At 37.4% G+C, this 20,133-nt stretch overlaps 2 protein-coding genes across 2 annotated transcripts; one reads left to right on the forward strand and one right to left on the reverse strand.

The window, feature by feature from the left end:
* Positions 1–1,889: 1,889 nt before the first annotated feature.
* On the forward strand, positions 1,890–2,519 carry ColSpa_03761 (putative endo-beta-1,4-glucanase D; the record flags this gene model as incomplete). Its single annotated transcript, XM_049269973.1, has 1 exon — positions 1,890–2,519. The coding sequence occupies one exon, from the start codon at positions 1,890–1,892 to the stop codon at positions 2,517–2,519; it is 630 nt and encodes a 209-aa protein (XP_049125930.1).
* A 10,868-nt stretch (positions 2,520–13,387) lies between these two features.
* Positions 13,388–14,494, reverse strand: ColSpa_03762 (uncharacterized protein; the record flags this gene model as incomplete). Its single annotated transcript, XM_049269974.1, has 1 exon — positions 13,388–14,494. The coding sequence occupies one exon, from the start codon at positions 14,492–14,494 to the stop codon at positions 13,388–13,390; it is 1,107 nt and encodes a 368-aa protein (XP_049125931.1).
* Positions 14,495–20,133: the final 5,639 nt, after the last annotated feature.

Consider the following 20,133-nt stretch of genomic DNA (forward strand, 5'->3'; position numbering starts at 1 on the left):
GAACACGTCGTTGTTAGCACGGTGGGAGGTATTGCTCTAAATCGAGTCGCCCATGGTTCCAGACGACAGCAATGAAACATACCGAGAGCATACATGGTTACGCGAGTCTTGTTTGAGTATGGATAATGAGAAACTAATGATATTGATTGACAACCATTAAGAAGCCAGATTAAGGGCTTCCGTTGCGCTGGCACACGACCCGGCACTCCTTGGAGCAAGCAATAGAATGACTTTCAAATGTGGCGTCAAGACGGAGAAATGACTGACATTCTTTATACCCTTGTAGTACATCTTATTGCTTCACCGCGTTCTGTTTCATTCTACAATAGCTTTAAAATTATTGCGATGTCTTTGCCAACTTGTTCTCCCCTTCGTCTTCTAGTCTTCGTGCCCTATTGAATTCTCCGTTTTCTCATGGCATTAGTACAGAGTTCTGATTTCTATTCCTGGCACCGTTTTGCTTCTAACAAATCTCTCACCTTTTTTTTTCCTCGTGGAAAACGTTTGTCTGATGTCCATTTTCCAAAAGCACATGGGTCTAAGCTATTCTCAGGTCATTCAACAACCCAATATATCTGTGTTTTGTACCAGTTCCCTATTCCCGCAACGATTACATCTCATGACTGAGATGATCACAAAGAAGCGTTGCAACGAGGTTCCGCTGACTCAAGTCGTAGACAAACTCGAAAGCATCCGCAGCTGGCTCTTCAGAGCTCGGTCTGGAGAACTCATGCTACTTTTCGATAGAGGGATCACTCTGGACTATCGTCTTTCTAGAGTTTTCGTACGTCAGTACGCTATAATAACGTGTATTGAAGCATTCAATGGCGCAGAAGGCGGCTGAGGGCAGGAAGGGCGGCAATCTCTTCCATAGTAAGTCGCCTGATAAGCATCAGATCATCAACAGCCCCGTTTGTGCCCAGGCACTACGATGCGAGCATCTGGCCACCGAGTTCGAGGGCAAAAAATTGTCACATGGTCGAAACCACGAAAGTCCTCGACACCAATTTCTGAATCTCAATCGTTGGACTTGGTCTGGTAATGCCTTGATGATGAGTATGTGCTGGTGTCATTGAAAAGTCCTCACGGGTACTTCACGCTATGGGTTGGTGGCTGATAGAGATGGTCTAGAGGAGACGGGAGGTGTGATCATGGTGTTACGGAGAGCTTAAAGGTAAGCCATACGGTCCTCGGAAGGACTGCATCCGTGTGATAGAGCCTTGCATCTGTATGCTGTGCTGTAGCCTGGAACAAAGTGAATACTGTGCGAACACATCAATCCTAATGGGAAATCATAATGGAACCAGAGACGTAAAAAGTGAATCATGATCAGGGCTGCCGGATACCCGGCGATTATGGCTTGGCAATTGATATTGAAGACACCGTGAGCGGCATGAACCGTCCAGATGAGCTTTAGCATGCAGCAGTATGAGATTAACTAGGTTCCCTCTGCACTAACGGGGCCATGGAGTGGCTGTATATGGTTTACTTAATGTAATATTATAGCTTCAAAGCTATTTGTGATTCCATCCAAGGGCATTGCCAAGCGATTCGCGGAGAATAAACAGCCGCAATCTAAATGCCGGATGAAGGGCCTCCGCCAAGCCAACGCTACCACCTTTAACTCATTGGCGGTACCACCAAATCTTGAACGGTCAATGCCGTGCCCGGAAGATGGTTCCCTAGGAGAGTTGCGGACCCTACTGCCCCGTAGACGAGTAACTGGGTTAGAACTAGGATGATCGATTGGCAAAGATGTTCTGTCTGCAAATGGTTGAATCATTCTGTGGCTTTCATGTTGACTTGGTGGTATAAATACAGACCAACATCCTCGAATTAAACTCGGGATCTATTTTAATGACAGTAGAAAGACGACAACCATAGTTGATATGAAGTTTCTCAACCTCCTCGCTGCCGCCGGCCTCTGCCAGGCCCACACCATCTTTGTCTCGCTCGAAGCAGGTGGTGTCAATAGTGGTGTTTCTCAAGGCGTGCGGACCCCCGAGTACGATGGGCCTCAAACCGATGTAACATCTCAGTATATCGCGTGCAACGGCCCGCCGAATCCGACACAACCAACTGACAAAGTTATCACTGTGACAGCTGGGTCTAACGTCACCGCAATCTGGCGCCACACATTGACTAGCGGTCCAGAAGATGTTATGGATGCTAGCCATAAGGGTCCTACAATCGCTTATCTCAAGAAAGTCACAGACGCGAAGACTGATACCGGCATCGGAGGTGGATGGTTCAAGATTCAAGAGGATGGCCTTAGCAACGGTGTTTGGGGAACTGAGCGGGTTATCAATAACGCAGGAAAGCACACTATCTCCATCCCTAAATGCATTCCGAACGGCCAATATCTCCTCAGAGCCGAGATGATTGCCCTGCATAGCGCCAGCTCATACCCGGGAGCGCAGCTGTACATGGAATGTGCCCAGATCAACATCGTCGGCGGGACTGCTGCTAAAACCCCATCAACTGTCAGCATCCCTGGCGCTTACAAGGCAAGTCTCTAAAACCTTGACCAGAAAACTTACAAGAAAATCTAATTATGTTCGTAGGGAACTGATCCTGGAATCACTATTAACATCTACTACCCTCCTGTAACAAACTATGTTATCCCTGGCCCCCAAAAGTTTTCCTGCTAAGCGAGACGACCTTAATCACCAAAATTTCACAATTATTGATATTCCAAAGGCTCATAAGGGATTTTGTAGATCAGAACTGCAATCAACCGCCCCGGCAACTCGTTTCGTTGTTAGGAAGTGTCGAGGTTTAGCATCATAAGCGGTCCTCAATCGATGATTCTTGCTGCACATGGAACGGTTGAACTACTTAGTTCGAGAATTATCAGTTTCAATTACCCAGGGGTTTTAGTCATCAGGCTGCTGCGCTAAAAACCCCTTACTCACGTAAGGGGTAAAAAAAGGGGGGTTGTAGCAGCAAAAGGGGGGTTACACCTCGCATCACAAATAGCATTACTTTTACCTATTATACACAAAAACCTCTACTTTTTAATTCAAAAGGTCATAGTAACTACAATGTTATGTAATAATAAGAGTAGTATTAATTAATAGCCTTAATCTAAGGCTTTAAAAAGGTACTTTTTTTTTTTTTTTGTATAATAATTAAAAATTTAAATTGTTATTATAATAGTATTATTATTAGTATTATTATTAACTATATATTATTATTTCTTTTTAATTTATATTAATAGGGAAGTAAATAGATTATCTTTTATTATGCTTTTACTTTACTAGGTATTTATATTATTTTTGATTATATAGTATTATAACTTATATTATAATAGTGCTTATAATGTTGTTATTAGTATTAGTGTTATTAGTAGTAATAGTACTAATGCTATTTTAAGGTTATTATTTTTATTTTTAGTTATATTAACTGATTTTTTGCTAGATATAGCCTTATTAACGTTTTTGTTAATAGGATTATTTATATCTGTAAATATCTTAGGATTAAAGTCTAGCTTAGTTGCCTTTGTAGTAGTATTAGCTAATGCTTAGTTAATATTGCTTTAATTAAAGGGCCTTGTTGTATACTTAAATTAATTAAGTATATGTTGTAGTAAAGGGGTAAGGTTAATGTTAATAGTGAATTTTTCTTTTGGTTTGTTATATTAATAAGGATCTAAGGTATTAAATAGAATATAAGTATTAACTTCTTTAGTATAGTGTAGTTATTGTTTAAAGGTTAGTTGCCTTATCTACTTATTTATTATCTAATACTTTAAAGTATTATATTGTTAGTAGACCTCTTTTTTTTAGCTATAAGCTATTCTTTTAATTACTACTTACTATTACTATTATTTTGTTTATATAGCCTTAGTTATTTGCTTTTTATATACCTCTTTTATATTATTAAAAGTAATATTTAATATAAATAAGTAGCTTAGCTTAATAGCTTATTAAGCTTAGCTTCTTTATTATTATATTACTAGTTTCTTATTATAGTCTTTAATATGACTTTGTTAGTACTTATAGCTAAGAGCTCCCTTATTAATTATTTTTTTAATTACTTTAAATCTCTTTTTTAAAGGGGTGCTTTATAGGCTATTATATATTTTTTTTATATAGTTAGTAGTAAGACTAAGAATTAAGAAGTAAAATTCTTATAATTCTTATATATAAATCTCTTTATAACTTTATAACTAAAAGTCCTATAAATATATAGTTATTTTTTCTAGATTCTTCTTAAAAAATAACCTATAAAAGTATATATTACTATATATAACTATACTTGTTGGAATAACAGCACCAGCTGGTTGTACGACACGCACGACTCAGGGACACACATCATGGCAGAGGGCATAGACTGGATATTCGGCTCTCGGTTATCCATTGAGGGGATCAAAAGTATATTTATACTAAACTAACTTAAGGATATACAAGATTATATATCTTATGTATAAAAGCCAAGTCTTATAGTTAAGAAGATAATTATAGAAAATATATCTTTAGTTCACCTTAACTTTAACTTAAGTATAATTATATAAACGGGTTCTCTTAGGAAAAGAGAATCTATTTAATATTAATTAGTAGTTGCTTAGTAATCTATGCAATTGCTTTATGTAATTATAGATTAGTAAAAGTAAAGAGATAAGACTTAGGCTTTATGGCTAGGCTATTAAGTAGTCTTATACTTTATGTAAAGCAAGAAATCCTTAGGGATACCTAAGGGGTTACGCTAGAAAGTCTCTTATGTTAAAAAGCTTTAATTTTACTTATTATTACTTATTAAGCTAAATTAAGTAAATAAAATAAAAATAACTTTTATTTTATTATTATATAAGATAAATTCTTATTATTATCTACTAAGCTAAACTAGATAAGAATCTTTATTATACTATATATAGAGTATAAAGTGTATATTATAGCACTAAATAAACTAATTTTAACGTTATATAATATAAAATAACTACTAAATATAATATAGCTTCCTAAGAAGATCCAAAAGATAATTATTAAAGCTAATATAATAATATTAATGAATATCTATTAATATATAAAGAAATAAGTATAAGGAGTAAAGCCTTATTGTATACATAGAAAAAGACTATGAATCTTAGACGCTAAAGAAATCTAGTTAATATTATATAGGTATTATTTAAAGAAAAGATAACTATATATATTATATATATTAATATAGAAATATTTTATTTTAAGTAATTAAAAGAAAACCTAATAATATTACTATATAAAGATTTTAATAAATAGTTTATTTTTTAATAAAAAAAGGTTTATTATGTGTTTAAGGTAAAGTTTATATAACTTATTAAGCTAAAGGGATTTTAATTACTATTAATAAGAAATATAAATTAATAGCTAGTTAAATTTATCAAGGAGATTAGGAGGAAGTTTAATAAGTAAAAAGAGTAGCTTTCTACTTATATAGTACTTATACTAAGTTATATGATTATAATAACTTAAATACTTATTTAAAACCTTAAATTAACTTTACCTTAAAACATAGCTGAACTAATAATAGAGCTAATTAAACCCTTATATAATATATAAATAACCTAAATATTAATTGTATAAGAGTAGTTATAATTAGCTTTAAGAAATATACCTTTTAGAACAAGATTTATATAAGAGGTTAAGAGTTTTCTATAAATCTAAGGTCATATAACACTTTTATATTAAAAAAATAACATTTATAACCTACTATTAAGATAAATAATCTAAAATAAATTATATAAGCTAACTATAATTTTAATTTTCTAAAAGGGATAGAGAAAAGATAGGAATTATATAGGTAAGTTATATAATATCTTGTATAATAAGGTAAAGGTCTTTATTAGTTTTTGTTAACGCTTTAGGATTATTAAAGACTAATATTATATAGTATTTCTTGATATTTTAGTTAATTATATAGAAGAGTTTTATTTTTATTATATTAGACTAATAAGGAGATAGGACAAAATATATAATATATTAGAAATACACTTTAATACTAATATTAACTATACTCTTTATTAGATAGATTAGATAAGTCTATTCTTTATATAAGTTAGATAAGATAATCTAGATAAGAATCTGATGGACGTATTAGAGATACTCTTAGACAAGATACCCTTGTATAATAGGTACTTAGCCCAGGTTTTCAGGGGGAGATTATACTTTGTATGTAAGTTACTTAAGCGTGTAGAGGTATACTAGAGCTAGAAACTGCTCTAAGTAATCTTAAAGCATATTATACGTATAAGTAATTCTTTTTTAGCCTAAGAGCATTACTATAAGTTGCTTTAGATAGGAAGTCTATATTATATAACATTAACTTTATAGATAGAAGATACTTTAATAACAAGAGTTACTTATAACTATTATATAATAGACCGTTAGACAATAGAGGATCTTCTTGATAACCTTGGAAAGGTTAACTTTTATTATGACCTAGGTTTAATTATATAATATCTAAGAAAAGATGTTTTATGTATAAGAAGGAGAGTTATTGGTTTATAAATTATTTGGATAAAGAATATAATTATATAAAAGACTAATACCTTTAGGTATATGGTATACTTGAATAAGAACTATAGAGAGATTTTGTTTTGTATTTTTTTGACTTTGAAGGAGAAAACCTAGTGGACGAATTGTGTAATAAGGAGGGAGAATTTATAGGAGATAAAGAGATATCAGCTTTCTTAATGTCTTCTTTATTCTTTTATTATATAATAAGGGAGGATATCTTTTTATTACTAAAGACGTTAAAGGCCTGTTAATTCTTGTTATATAATCCTTATATCTTATTATACTAAGGGGAACTATAGGATATAGGAGTAGTGAAGTTCTCTATTATAGGGAAACCTTAAGTCCTTGTATACCTATGGGAGAACCTTTGTATGGTAATATCCTAGGGACTAGGATTAATAAACGTATAATTTAGGGCAAGTGACTTAATTACATTGGTTAGTACTATGGAAATAGAGAATTAGCTTAGAAAGGTTATGTATTATATCTTTAATGCTTTTACTTTGTTCTTATTTTTATTATATAATATAAATAGGTTAGGTGTATATTTTAATAATGTTAATAATGTGATTGTATAGTAAGATAGAAAACCTATCTTAGTTGTATGGAAATGGGGTCACTTATTCTTTAACCTTAGTCGCATAGAGGCTAGTATGTTCTTTATAGAAGGATAACTTTAAAGGCTTTATAGATAATTTAGATATTCTTGTATAGACTGTCTTTATTACCTCTTAAAAAAGGCTAGGTATTATAATATTAATATTAATATTCTAGAAAAGGTCTAGAAGTTTTGTTATTATTGTTAATTATATGACTTAGTATTAAAGAGGTTTAAGTTTATACTTAAAGATGAAAGCTACTTTAACTATGAGATAGTTATAGATGTTGTACGACTAAGAGACAAGAATGCCTTATACGTTATTAATATAGAGATAAGCTTCTAAGGAGCTACCTTCCTAAAGTCCTTATCTGCACGAGATACATGGAATGTACTTTGTAAGTGCTAGATTAGTACGTATATTGGTTTACTAGACTATATTATACATGACCTAGGTATAAACTTTGTATTAGCAGAATTTAAGAACTATACTAATATTATAGGCATATTGTATAAAGAAATACTAGTAGAAGTTTACTAGGTAGTAGGTAAGATAGAAAGAGTTTATGCTTTTTTGAGGTATATATATAATATCTTGTATACTAAGCTTAGGTATAATATAGATAAGGAAATTATCCTTTAGATGGCTATGAAGGCATTAAACGATATAGCTGGTCTATATGGCATTATACCTACACTACTTGTTTTTAGTATATATCTAAGGATTAACAAGGACTCACCTCTATTGCCTGAAATTACCTAAAGGGTAGAAGTAATCTAAAAGGTAATAAAAATGCTTTAGAGTATTCGTATAGAAGTAGAGATTAATCGTGCGATTAATACCAGAAATGGCCTTAACCTCCAGAGTATACTATTACTACTGATCCAGAGTGAGGTTCTAGTATGGAGAGAAAACAAGGGATAGACTAGACTATACAAAGTCCAGGCTATAGAAGGCTATATAGTGATAGTTAAGATGGTTAATAGTCTTATATAGTTTTGTGTAACATATGTTAAACTATACTATCAAGATATAGTATAGTTAGAGTTAGATATTACATAACCTATTCCTTAGAAATAGCTAAATAAGAGAGGAAGACTAAAGAAAGGCTAGAGAAGGGCTATATAATAATTACTATATACTAATTAAGTATTTCTATCTTAAAAAGAAAAAGACTATAAGGAGTTAATAGAAAAGTTATAGTTTAATAATATAATTATAATACTAAGTGCTTTATACAAAGAGTTAAACTAAATAAAGATAAATAACCTTATTAACTAAAAAGTTTTTATTTTTATACTATATAATCTAAAAGAGTATAATTACCTTTATATCTATAAAACATAAATAGTATAAGAGATTAAGAACTTATTATCTAAGCTATATAAGAAGTTAAGACTTGTTGTATAAGGGTATAAGGACTAGGAGAAAGAAGAACTCTTAACCTAGGTACCTATTATCTAATAGATAAGCTAAAGGCTTATATTTATAATTAGACTTATTTTTGTGTAAGACTATAAATACAAAGGGGAACTTAGAGACATAACTTAGGTATATATATAGTTAGATAATTGTTTAACTAGGACAATTATTACATAATTGTTACGGTCAGATATCCGACAGTGGTGTTTTCTGCTAATAGGCAGCTGAGGTCGATACTCGGTAACAGTAAGGTAAGTCTTGTTGGTAATCTTGCTGGTCTGTTGGTGTCTGGTGATCAGTCAGGCACGTCTAGGCGTAGATAGCTTTATAGCTTCACAACAGAAGGATAATCTAAGAGTCACTTATGAGAGAGTGAATCACGAAGTTGATTGCTGAAGAGCTATGGAGAGTCTTTGAGCCCCAGGCTCAAGTCCTGTCTATATACTGATGTCTCCCTATCGTGATGCTGTTGATGGTGATCAACTAGAGTGGGTCCGGGGTGAGCTGCTCACTTGGTGATCGCTCCCAGTGATCACCTTATCTCTTGATCACTTTCTTATCATCACGTGATCTGTCCATAGTTCTTCCGTTCCGACCCTTGCCCGTAAGCGCCGTGATCATGCATACATGAGCCCGAATGTCCCCTGGTCCCTCGTGGGTTCGTTCCAGGTGGTTACGTTAACCAACGCTTTCCTGGGTCGTAACATCAGGTCTCCCCTCCAAAGGTCTAGCCCCTTAGACCTATATAGGTAAGTGGGTTCCCGCCGCGGGCTGTCCCTGGGTTTATCTCATTCTCATCTTTCTTCCACCATGTCGTTGGTGACTAATGCGGCAGAGTCAGACACTCTTAAATCTGGCAAGGCTTCTTCCACCAAGCGCCGTCTCGCGGATTCCTTGAGGATTCGTGAACACGGAATTGAAATCGAAATGCCGTGTAGTTGGTGTCGTTCCAAGGGGATCCGTTGCAAGATGCTTGCGGGTTTCCAGAAGTGTCAAGAGTGTACTCGCCGGGGTCGCTCTTGTGATGGGGATGATAATGCGATTTGCGAATGTGAGTGTTTTTCGTGGTTCCGAGGTGTGTGGCTTTCTAATGATCGTAGTGGATCGTTTGCTGAATGAAGCCGATCGTCTGGATAAGGCTGAAGAGCAGGAGGAAGAGTTGCTTCGTCAGAAGGCGGAGTTACTGCGAAAGCAAGCAGAACTGTTCCGTCTTGCGCAGGCGGAGATGGATGCGTCTCTTGCCCGGCTCGATCGTTTACGTAAAGAGAAACGGATGATTTTCAAGAGGGGTCGTGAGGCCGCTGCTGAGTGGCCTGCGGATTCGCCCGTCGATCCGGTGGTTGAGGCGGTTCACGAGGTACAGGCTAGTGGTGGTTTTGGTGCAATTGACCTGTCCTTCCTTGAGTCTTTTGATCCTAGCGATCCGTCCTGGCAGTCCTTCGGTGAGCTGCCTGTTGAGGGTTTCGTGGCTGAGGGTTCTGGGACTCGCGATAGTCCTGAAGGAGTTGCTGGGAGTGTTGGAGGTTCTTGACTGGCTCCCATGAATTGTCCTCGTGTCCGTATCCTTTCCATTTAATAAGATATTGTGTTTCTCCGTTTTCCTCTCGCTCGTCAATGATTCGTTCGACTTCGTACTCCGGTTCGTTTGGTTCCACGATGATGCAGTCGTTGGTGTTTGATCCTCGCGGTGCTGGTTCAAGCAGTGCGATATGAAAAACTGGATGTATCTTCATTGTGTCTGGTAAGTCGAGTTTGAAGTTGACGTCTGAGATTTTCTGAATGATTTTGAAAGGTCCAAGTTTTTTGTAGTCCAATTTGTCACTTGGTCTTTTCGTTTTGATGTTGCGTCGCAGAAGATACGCGCTATCTTCCTCTTCAAAGGTTGGTCCCTCAACCCTTGATGTGTTGGCGTATTTCTTCATTCGTGCCCTGACAAATTCGAGATCTTTGGTGGCATTCTCTTGGATTTCTCGTAATTTGTTGTAATCTGCCACAGCCTTTAGTGCTCGTGGTCCCTGTCGAGGTTCTCCATATGCCGTAGGCTCGAATCCGTAATTCAGGTAGAATGGGGAGTTCAGTGTGCTTTCTCCTATAGCACTGTTATAGGCGAATTGGGCCATTGGAAGCAATGGTACCCAATTGTCTTGGTCGTAGTTGACATAACATCGTAGATACTGTTCCAGTATCTGGTTGATTCGTTCGGTTTGTCCATCGGTTTGTGGGTGAAAAGCGGTCGATAGCTTGTGATCAGCTCCTAGTTGCGAAATCAGGGATTTCCAAAACTTGGATGTGAACAGTTTGTCTCTATCGGATACGATTTCCTTGGGCAATCCGTGGTTGCTGACGATGTATTTCAAAAACGCGTACGCTAGGTCTTCTGCCGTGCTTGACTCTAAGTACGGGATGAAGTATGCGTATTTCGTGAGTCGGTCGACAATGACCAATATGCTGTCATAGTAGGTTTTCGTGAGTGGTTCTTTTGACTTGGGGAGTTTGACGATAAAGTCCAAAGAGATTGAGTGCCACGCTTCTGGTGGCGCTGGTAGTGGTTGCAATTGTCCGTATGGTTTGTGTGGACTATTTTTGCTTTTCTTGCACATGTCGCAATCCTTGATTGCTGAAGCCACTTCTGCTCGAGTGACTCGTGCGTCGTAATGTTGTCGAATTCGTTTAAATGTTTTGGTAACTCCTTGGTGTCCGTGGGCCCTAGCACTATGAATCTCCATGATCTGTTCAGGTGTCATCCTGCCAGTCGTGCTGGTATTGACACGGGTACCGATCATAATGAGTTTCTGTGCTGGGACAAGGTCACCGTTCTTGTCCTCCTTGAGGATGACTTGGGTTTCTTCTGGTACCGGGGTTTCGTGGTCCGGTCTTCGGCTTAGGGCATCAGCTCTTCCGTTCTCAGATCCTTTGACGTAGATGATTCTGAAGTTGAATTCTGACAGGAATTCAGACCATCTGATCTGTCGTTTGTTGAGGACTTTAGAGGTGGTGAAGTGAGTGAGGTTCTTATGGTCGGTGTAGACCTTGACTTCATGTTTGGTCCCGGATAACTGAGGTTTCCATTCTTGGAAAGCTTCGATAATTGCCATGAGTTCCTTGTCGTGGATTTGGTAATTGAGCTCGGCTCCGCTAAGTTTTCGAGAGAAGAAAGCGCAAGGGTGTAGCTTTCCTTCATCGTCGCGTTGGCCGAGTTGTCCACCGATGGCGTAGTCTGAAGCGTCGGTTTCCAGTTCGAAGGGTTTTCTTGGGTCTGGGATTATCAGAACTGGTTCGGAACAAACTTGTTGCTTGACTTCTTCGAAGGCTTTTTCTTGTTCTTCGGTCCATTCGAAGGGTACGTCCTTTCTGGTGAGCTTGATGAGGGGGTTGATTTTGGCGGAATATCCTTTGAGGAATCGTCGGTAAAAGTTGACGAATCCCAAAAAGGATTGGATGTCCTTGACATTTTGAGGTCGGGGCCAGTCCTTGACGGCCGCGATTTTTCCATTTTCCATCCGGATCTTTCCTGGTGTGATGGTGAATCCTAAGAAGTCGACTCGTTGACTGTGGAATACGCTCTTTTCGGGTTCGACTAGTAGTTTGGCTTCTTGTAGTCGTTGGAGTACGGTGTGAACGTGCTTCTCGTGTTCCTCGGGGGTACGAGAGTAGATGAGTATATCGTCTAGGTAGACGACAACGAACACATCTATAAATTCTCTCAGGACGTGGTTGATCATTGTCTGGAAGGTGGCGGGTGCATTGGTGAGTCCGAAAGGCATGACTAGATACTCGAAGTTGCCTTTCCTGGTGCGGAAGCAAGTCTTCCACTCCTCGCCTTCCTTCATCCTGATCAGGTTGTAGGCTCCTTTGAGGTCGATGGCTGTGAACCATTTGGCGTGGTACAGCTGGTCTCGTAATTCTGAGATAAGAGGTAGCGGGTAGCAGTTCTTGATTGTAATATCGTTGAGTTGTCGGTAATCCACGCAGAGTCGTAGTTTGCCATTTTTCTTTGGTACAAACAATATTGGGTATCCTGCAGGGGATGTCGATGGTCGGATGTAACCTTTGCGTAGGTTTTCTTCGAGGTATTTGTCAAGTGCCTCGCGTTCCGTTTCATTCAGTCCGTAGATTTTGTGAAACTTCGGGTGTGCTCCTTCTTTGAGCGGGATCTCGTGATCGTACGAGCTATGTTCAGGCAAGCCGGTTTCCAATTCTTCAGCAAAGAGTTTGGTGTACTTGCGGTATTGTTCTGGGATCGGAGAGAGGCGTTCTTCCTCTCGTTGATCGTTGATGAATTGTTCGAATTGTTCGTCCTTCGTGGGCTCGATTCTTTTGACGTATGCGACGTATCTGTGTCGCTTTGATTCACTCGGGGGTTGCGGCTTGCAACGCTGCCTCGCAGTCGAATCTCTCCATTGGAGTTGGCCTGTTCTCCAATCTATGCTCGGGTTGTGTTGTCGTAACCATGGGATTCCAAGGATGACATCCATGTCTCCTATTTGTGCTATGTCGAAGATCAGATGTTCTTGACGGTCATGGGTAACCATAGAGAGTTGCGCGGTTTCTCTGTCAATGGTGCCTCCACCGTACTCAACTGTTTCTCCTTCCACGTTTTGCAGGGTGTATGGTTCCTCCTTGAATCTCCATGTGATTCCTCGTTGATTCACCAGTCGTGGTGACATCAGGTTTGCTTGTGCTCCACTGTCAATTACGACCTGAGTGGGCTGTCCTTCGATGTAGACGCTCAGAACCAGGTGTGAGGCGTCTGTCGTCGTGGCGAGGTATAGGGACTTCCTCAGTGTCGCCTTCTGCTGTCCCTGTGCAGTTGGCGTCCCTAGTTTTTTGAGTAGTGTCGGTGGGCTTGCTTCCCCTTCATGTCCACCGGTTTTATCTCGGGGGGGTTTGTTCCCTAATCTGGGTTCTCCAGGTTTTGGCTTTGCCTACGTAATGCATCATACATTCGTCGTGCATGCATTTGGACCAGTGTTTGATCAGTCCGTTGTAGCACAGAACCGGGTGTTCCGGACTGGGTTGCATGTGTAACCAGCTCGCTTTGAATTCCTTGACTATCCATGTGCCGAGTTGGTGGTGGAGGTAGATCATGGGAATCGGCTGCTGCTTCCTTCGTCGAGGGAAGAAGTCGTTAAGTTCCTTGTCCTGGAGGTGGAACTGGCATTCGTCGTAGATGCAATCGGCCCAGAATACTTCGGTGTGGCGTGCGTGTTTTTGGTCGAGGTACTCGTGGTCTCCGAATATAGGTTCCTCTAGGACGGATACTACTGGTTTCCCGTCGATTCCGGTATCGTCTGTTCCATAGAACCAGACTTCTTGATCGTCCTCATTCTTTTCGTACTGTGGTCGGTACTCAGGGTAGTCCTTTTTGGTGGGCCAAGCCCTTTTGACCATCGGGTCGTCGCTGAAGTCGACATTCGCTTGCGCAGCTATTGGTTCGTCCGGGTCGTAATGAGTTGGGCTTTGGTTGGCCTCGTAGAGCTGTGCTTCCCTTTCACGGAAGACTTCTCGTCCAGGGTCCGATTCGTCAGAGGATTCTTCTTCTTCTGAGAATGGTGTGAATGTAATCGTCCTGGTTTTCTTCTCAATATCCTTGTAGGATGTCGATTGCGTAGAGGTTTGGCTTGATCTTCTGAGATCCATGAGTTGCTTGGCAGCCTTTCTTTCGAGCTTGCTCGAGGGTTCGAACTCATCAAGCGATTCCTCATGTTCTTCTTCAGAGCTTGTTTTCTCGCCAAGTACTTCAATCGACTCCTGGGGTGTGGGTTCCCTGAACCCGAGTTTTGGAGGAGAAAATCTGGGTCGTCGTGGTTGCTTCCGTCCCACGGCTACTATCTTAGTGGGCTTCCCAGGTTTGATGCTCCTTTCCTCCTTGAGAGCGTTCTCGAAGTCCTCCTCGAGTGCCCATTGTTTCTGGAAGTTCCCTTGGGCTTGTATGCGTAGTTGGAGTCGTTCCTCGATGACTTTCAGGGTGTCGGGCATACAGGGGTTGTCTTCCTTGCTTTGTGCAGCTTCCTTGGCTCGGATGAGCTTGGTGATTAGCTGTTGGTTTCGTTGCTCCAGTTGCTGAACCGTGGTTTGTTCTGGGTGGCCTCCTTTCTGGGTTCGTCGGGAGATTGCCACAGTTCTGGGTTTGGGCTGTTGTGGGTACCATCCGGCTTGCTCTTTCAGTTCTTGATGAACTAAACAGTTGTCGTCGAAGCAGGTGGTCCAGTTCCTTTGTTCGTGGGGAACTTCCCTTCTTGCTACGTTGGCTTTCCTAGTGCCTTCAGGTACGGGTCGGTTCTGGAGTCGCTTAGGTTGTTTGCAGTCTCTAGCTATGTGGCCGGGCTTCTCGCAGTTGTAGCATTTGAAGTCCTTCGGATCCCGGTGGTTCTGGTGAGGCTTCCTGGTTGCAGCACCAACGTCCATGGGTCCGCTGTGTTGCCCATAGGAGGTGCTCGGCTTACTGTGTTGTTGGTTGTTCTGCCAGTACGAGTTGGGTTGCGAGTTCCTAGGTCCCTGCGGCACATACTTTTTGCTGGTATTCGGCTGAGGGCGGCGTGCTTCTCCTTTTTCCTTTCGCCGTTCGTACAGCCTGGTATCGATTCTGACTGCGATTTCCACGTATTGTAGGAAGTCGTTGGGTCGGTCGAGCTTGGATAGCTCGTCTTTTACTTCTTCCTTAAGTCCTTGGTAGAACATGAAGATCTTGGTGTCGTCGGTGTAATCAAGTCGTGCGCAGATTCTTCGGAACTCTGCAGCGTAGTTGGTGGCTGACTTGGTTTGTTTGAGATTTGCCAAGTCTCGCTCGGCTTGTCGTTTCTCGTCTGGGTCCTGGAATAAGGATTTCAAGGCGTACTCGAATCCTGCGAAGCTCCCAAAGATTTGCTGGGTCTCTAGGTTGCAGTGCTCCAGCGTCTCACTGTCCAGGTAGTCTTCTAGGTAGGGTTCGAACCAAGAGAGGACTCGTCCTCTGAAGAAGGTGCCTGCATGGATGATTCTCTCCGTTTCCGTACGGAAGTTGCCAGAGTGAAACGTCTGGTAGGTCCTGACCTGTATCAAGAATCCTTTAAGCGTTCCAGGGGTCCCGTCGTAGGTGGTGGGGGAGTTGAGCTTGAGTTTTTCCCGCCCATCCACTGGGGTCGAGATGATGTTGGCAGCAGCTCGGAGAGTGCGAACTTCTTCCCTGAGATTGTTGGTTTGCTGGACCTCAGCCCGAAGTTGGTCAAGGAGTGCCGCGTTGTTGTTGAACATCTGTTGCATGTCCGCGATGTCCTTGTGGGCCTTCTTGAGTTGCTTGGCCATTTCAGCATTGTCGTCCTCGTCGCTAGAGGATTCGGCGCCCTTCATTTCCTGGTCCAAGCTCATGGGTTTAGGGGGTGCGACCGCCTTTCCCTTGGATCCGCTAGATGAAGTCGGGGTGGCTTTGGAGGACATCGTTACTGTTTGGTGAGTATCAAGGTCAACTTACTAAACAGGAGCAATCAAAGTGTTACGGTCAGATATCCGACAGTGGTGTTTTCTGCTAATAGGCAGCTGAGGTCGATACTCGGTAACAGTAAGGTAAGTCTTGTTGGTAATCTTGCTGGTCTGTTGGTGTCTGGTGATCAGTCAGGCACGTCTAGGCGTAGATAGCTTTATAGCTTCACAACAGAAGGATAATCTAAGAGTCACTTATGAGAGAGTGAATCACGAAGTTGATTGCTGAAGAGCTATGGAGAGTCTTTGAGCCCCAGGCTCAAGTCCTGTCTATATACTGATGTCTCCCTATCGTGATGCTGTTGATGGTGATCAACTAGAGTGGGTCCGGGGTGAGCTGCTCACTTGGTGATCGCTCCCAGTGATCACCTTATCTCTTGATCACTTTCTTATCATCACGTGATCTGTCCATAGTTCTTCCGTTCCGACCCTTGCCCGTAAGCGCCGTGATCATGCATACATGAGCCCGAATGTCCCCTGGTCCCTCGTGGGTTCGTTCCAGGTGGTTACGTTAACCAACGCTTTCCTGGGTCGTAACAATAATTACCTAAGGAGTTAGAAGATAAATACCCTAAGAATATACTTTTTTATTTCTTAAAACTACTATATAGCTTAGTAAAGTTAAGCTTATACTGGTATAAAACCTATTCTAAGTATTACAAGAAAGATCTAAAGATAACAGAGTTAATGTATAATTTATGCTTGCTATATATAATAGAAGGACTAGATACCTTTAGGATTATAGCTATATAGATAAATAATACATTTAGCTTTACTATACCTACTTTTTTTTAGAGAGAAAAAGAAGAGCTAAGAAGGAAAGGACTTTATATAAAACTAAAAACTACTTTATTACTTAATAGTGAAATTAACTTTAATAAAGGAAAGATTTAATTATATAATAACTATATTACTTTTATTTAAAAAGGCTAAGTAAAATACCTGAAACTTATTAATCTTGATGTATATAATATATATTAGTAGTATGTTTTTTAAAGGGTAAGAGGAGTATATTTTATATTTATCTATTAACTAAAGGTATTATATAACCTATTAACTATAGCCTAAACTAAGGAACCTAATAAGAAGAATATTAAAGCTTTAAATGTACGACTTTAGTAATAAATTAATAACTCTACATAAGGCCTTACATATATCCCTTTTAATCTCTATTATATAAAGATATATATTTTTATAGATAAATTATTTATAAATAACTTAGATTTATTATTATAACTTAGATTTATTATTATACTAGCTAAGGAAATAGCTTATATAATAATAGACTTTTAGATTAAAAGAAATATTATATACTAGAATTTAATAAAGTGTAAAAGAGTTATATAAAGTGTACTTATAAGTAAGTTATATAAAATAACTATAAGATTTAATAGTAAAATATCTTTTAGTATAATACTTACTAAGATCTTTTGTATATTATAACTCTTAAGGATTCTAGTTATTATTTATTTAGACTTATAATCTTTATATAAGTACCTTATATAACTAAATATAATAAATAAAAAAAGGCTTATAATTAATATTATAAGTCTATATAAGTTATATAAAAAGAAAAAGATCTTAGAAGTAAGATAAATTAATAGGAAAGATAACCTTACTAATGCCTTTACTAAGAAATCGCTAAACTTAGTACTTAGATAATTAATTATAATAAATATATTAAGGATTTAAATTAAAGTGTATATTAAAAAATTAAAAGAAAACACTTAATAATTAATTCATATAACCTTACCGCTATATATTATTAACTATCTAAAAACAAAATATAACCTTAAAAAGGTATTTAATATACCTAACTACTACTAATACTAATCTTAATATTAAATTATACCTCCACTATATCTATAACCTTCCTAAATTACTATATTATGCAATCTATCTGATTATTATATAAGATTTCAGGGAAAAAAAGTTGTGTAATTACTCCTTATTAATAACTATAAGGCTAGCAGAAGTGCTAAAGAAGCGACTACCCTTGTTGACGTTCTTGCTAAGCTTACTGCCAAGCGTACAAGGCTTACAAGCATTAGTGATATTAAGAGCCTTGTAGTTACTAGGGCTACTGTTATTATCATTATTATTATTGCTTAGGTTATTAGACGAATCAACATTTTAACTGTGGTGGGTACAGTGAGCGCTGTGCGACTACTAGACGCACTCGGCGCAGACGCTACCCTGAAAGGTGAGAATGTGGGTGCACTGGCGGAAGCGCAGAGAGTCAGTAGTCGCGCATTTATTGCCACAGGCAATGGCCGCACGACCACGAGACTGAACCAAGACTGCAAGGAAGTAGCCTTAGCAGCAGATGATACTGGTAATAAACTGCTAGATAGAAGTGTTACTAGTGATACAGATCTCAATATTACATAACGGCATATTAATAATAAGATACTCCTTATCCTACAGTTAAGGTTAATATATAAAGACAAGGTAAGAATAAAAGTAACATATATTAATAGCTAAAGCTAATAAAAAAGTATAATTATTAGTGTTACTAGTTGAAAGATAAAGCTAATAACTACTAAACGTATTAGTATATATACTAATATTACTGAAGATTAAATTACTAGGGGTAATAAGAGATATAATAGATTAATTATATAAAGTACTATTAATAAATTAGTAAAAAGAAATATATAAAAAGAAATCTTATATATAAGTAGTTATTATTAGAGTTAATTAAGAAAAAAAGAAAAGATTATTATTAATTAATTATATAAAAAAGTAATATATATAAAGAGTAAAGAAAAAAAGAAAAAGAGAAAAAGAAAAATAAGTAAAAAGGGTTTTAAATAGCTAAAGTTATTATATAAAGGAAAAAAAGTATATTAATAGTAGAAGTAGAAGTGAAGTTAACAAAGAAGAAAAGAACTTTACTAACATATAACTTGCTTACTTAACTAGGTAAAAAGAAAATAAATAGTTACTTAGAGTTTTAATATTAGTAATTTATTATATAACATAAATAGCTTAACCTATAAGGTTATATAATAAGGTTATTAATATTATAATTAGCGTAATTTGATTGGATATTATAAGGAGTTATATAGTTATAAAAGAAAAAGTTGTAAGTATTAAAATAATAGTACTAGCTAGTTATATAACATGCATGACTTAGGGATATACATTATGGTAAAGGGCATAGACTGGATATTTAGCTCTCGGTTATCTATTAAGGGAATCAAAAGTATATTTATACTAAATTAACTTAGGGATATATAAGATTATATATCTTGTGTATAAAAGCTAAGTCTTGTAGTTAGGAAGATAATCATAGAAAATATATCTTTGGTTCACTTTAACTTTAACTTAAGTATGATTATACAAACGGGTTCTCTTAGGAAGAGAGAATCTATTTAATAATACTAATATAAACTACTATAAACTAATATAGTCTACTATATATAAACGCATATACTTCTAAGCATTATATATACCAGCGCTTATACTTATCTATAGGCATATATAGGCATATATATATATATATAAGAAACTATAAGTACCTCTTAGTACTTAGATATATACTTAGATATATACTTAGATACTATATATATCTAAAGGACTTTCTATATAACTAAAAGATATCTTTTTTACTTAGATAGTTTTATAATAATAATAAAGAAAAATAATACCTTAATAGTTAATATATATATATACTTTTTCTATTTACCTTTATTCTTTTTTACTTTTCCTTATAACTATTTATAAATAACCCCTTATTATTTTTACTAGTTATAAGCCTAGCTTAATAAAAAAGGTAACCTTTATACCTTTACTTTCCTTTATACCTTTAATTTCCTTTATACTTATACCCTTATTTTATATAACAAAAATTCAACCTTATTAAAGGATATACCACATTAACTAAGAGAATTTTAAGGAATATAGCTCTAAGGCAACTACACCTTACACCTAACAGTCCATATTCAGCAAAATAAAAGGACTAGCTTACCAAGCAAGCACTACACCTATTGTTATATTTTATACTACTACAGCTCTAAGCAAATCATAATCCTACTTTACTAATTAAAGGTTATTTCTAGTCTATATCTAATAAAGACTATATACCTTAAGCTAAAATTAAACCTAAAAGCTCTAATTAAATTACTAATTTAATTAATTAATTTAAAAGATAACTA

Source organism: Colletotrichum spaethianum, assembly GCF_022836535.1.
Source record: "Colletotrichum spaethianum MAFF 239500 DNA, contig07, whole genome shotgun sequence".
NCBI lineage: Eukaryota > Fungi > Ascomycota > Sordariomycetes > Glomerellales > Glomerellaceae > Colletotrichum > Colletotrichum spaethianum.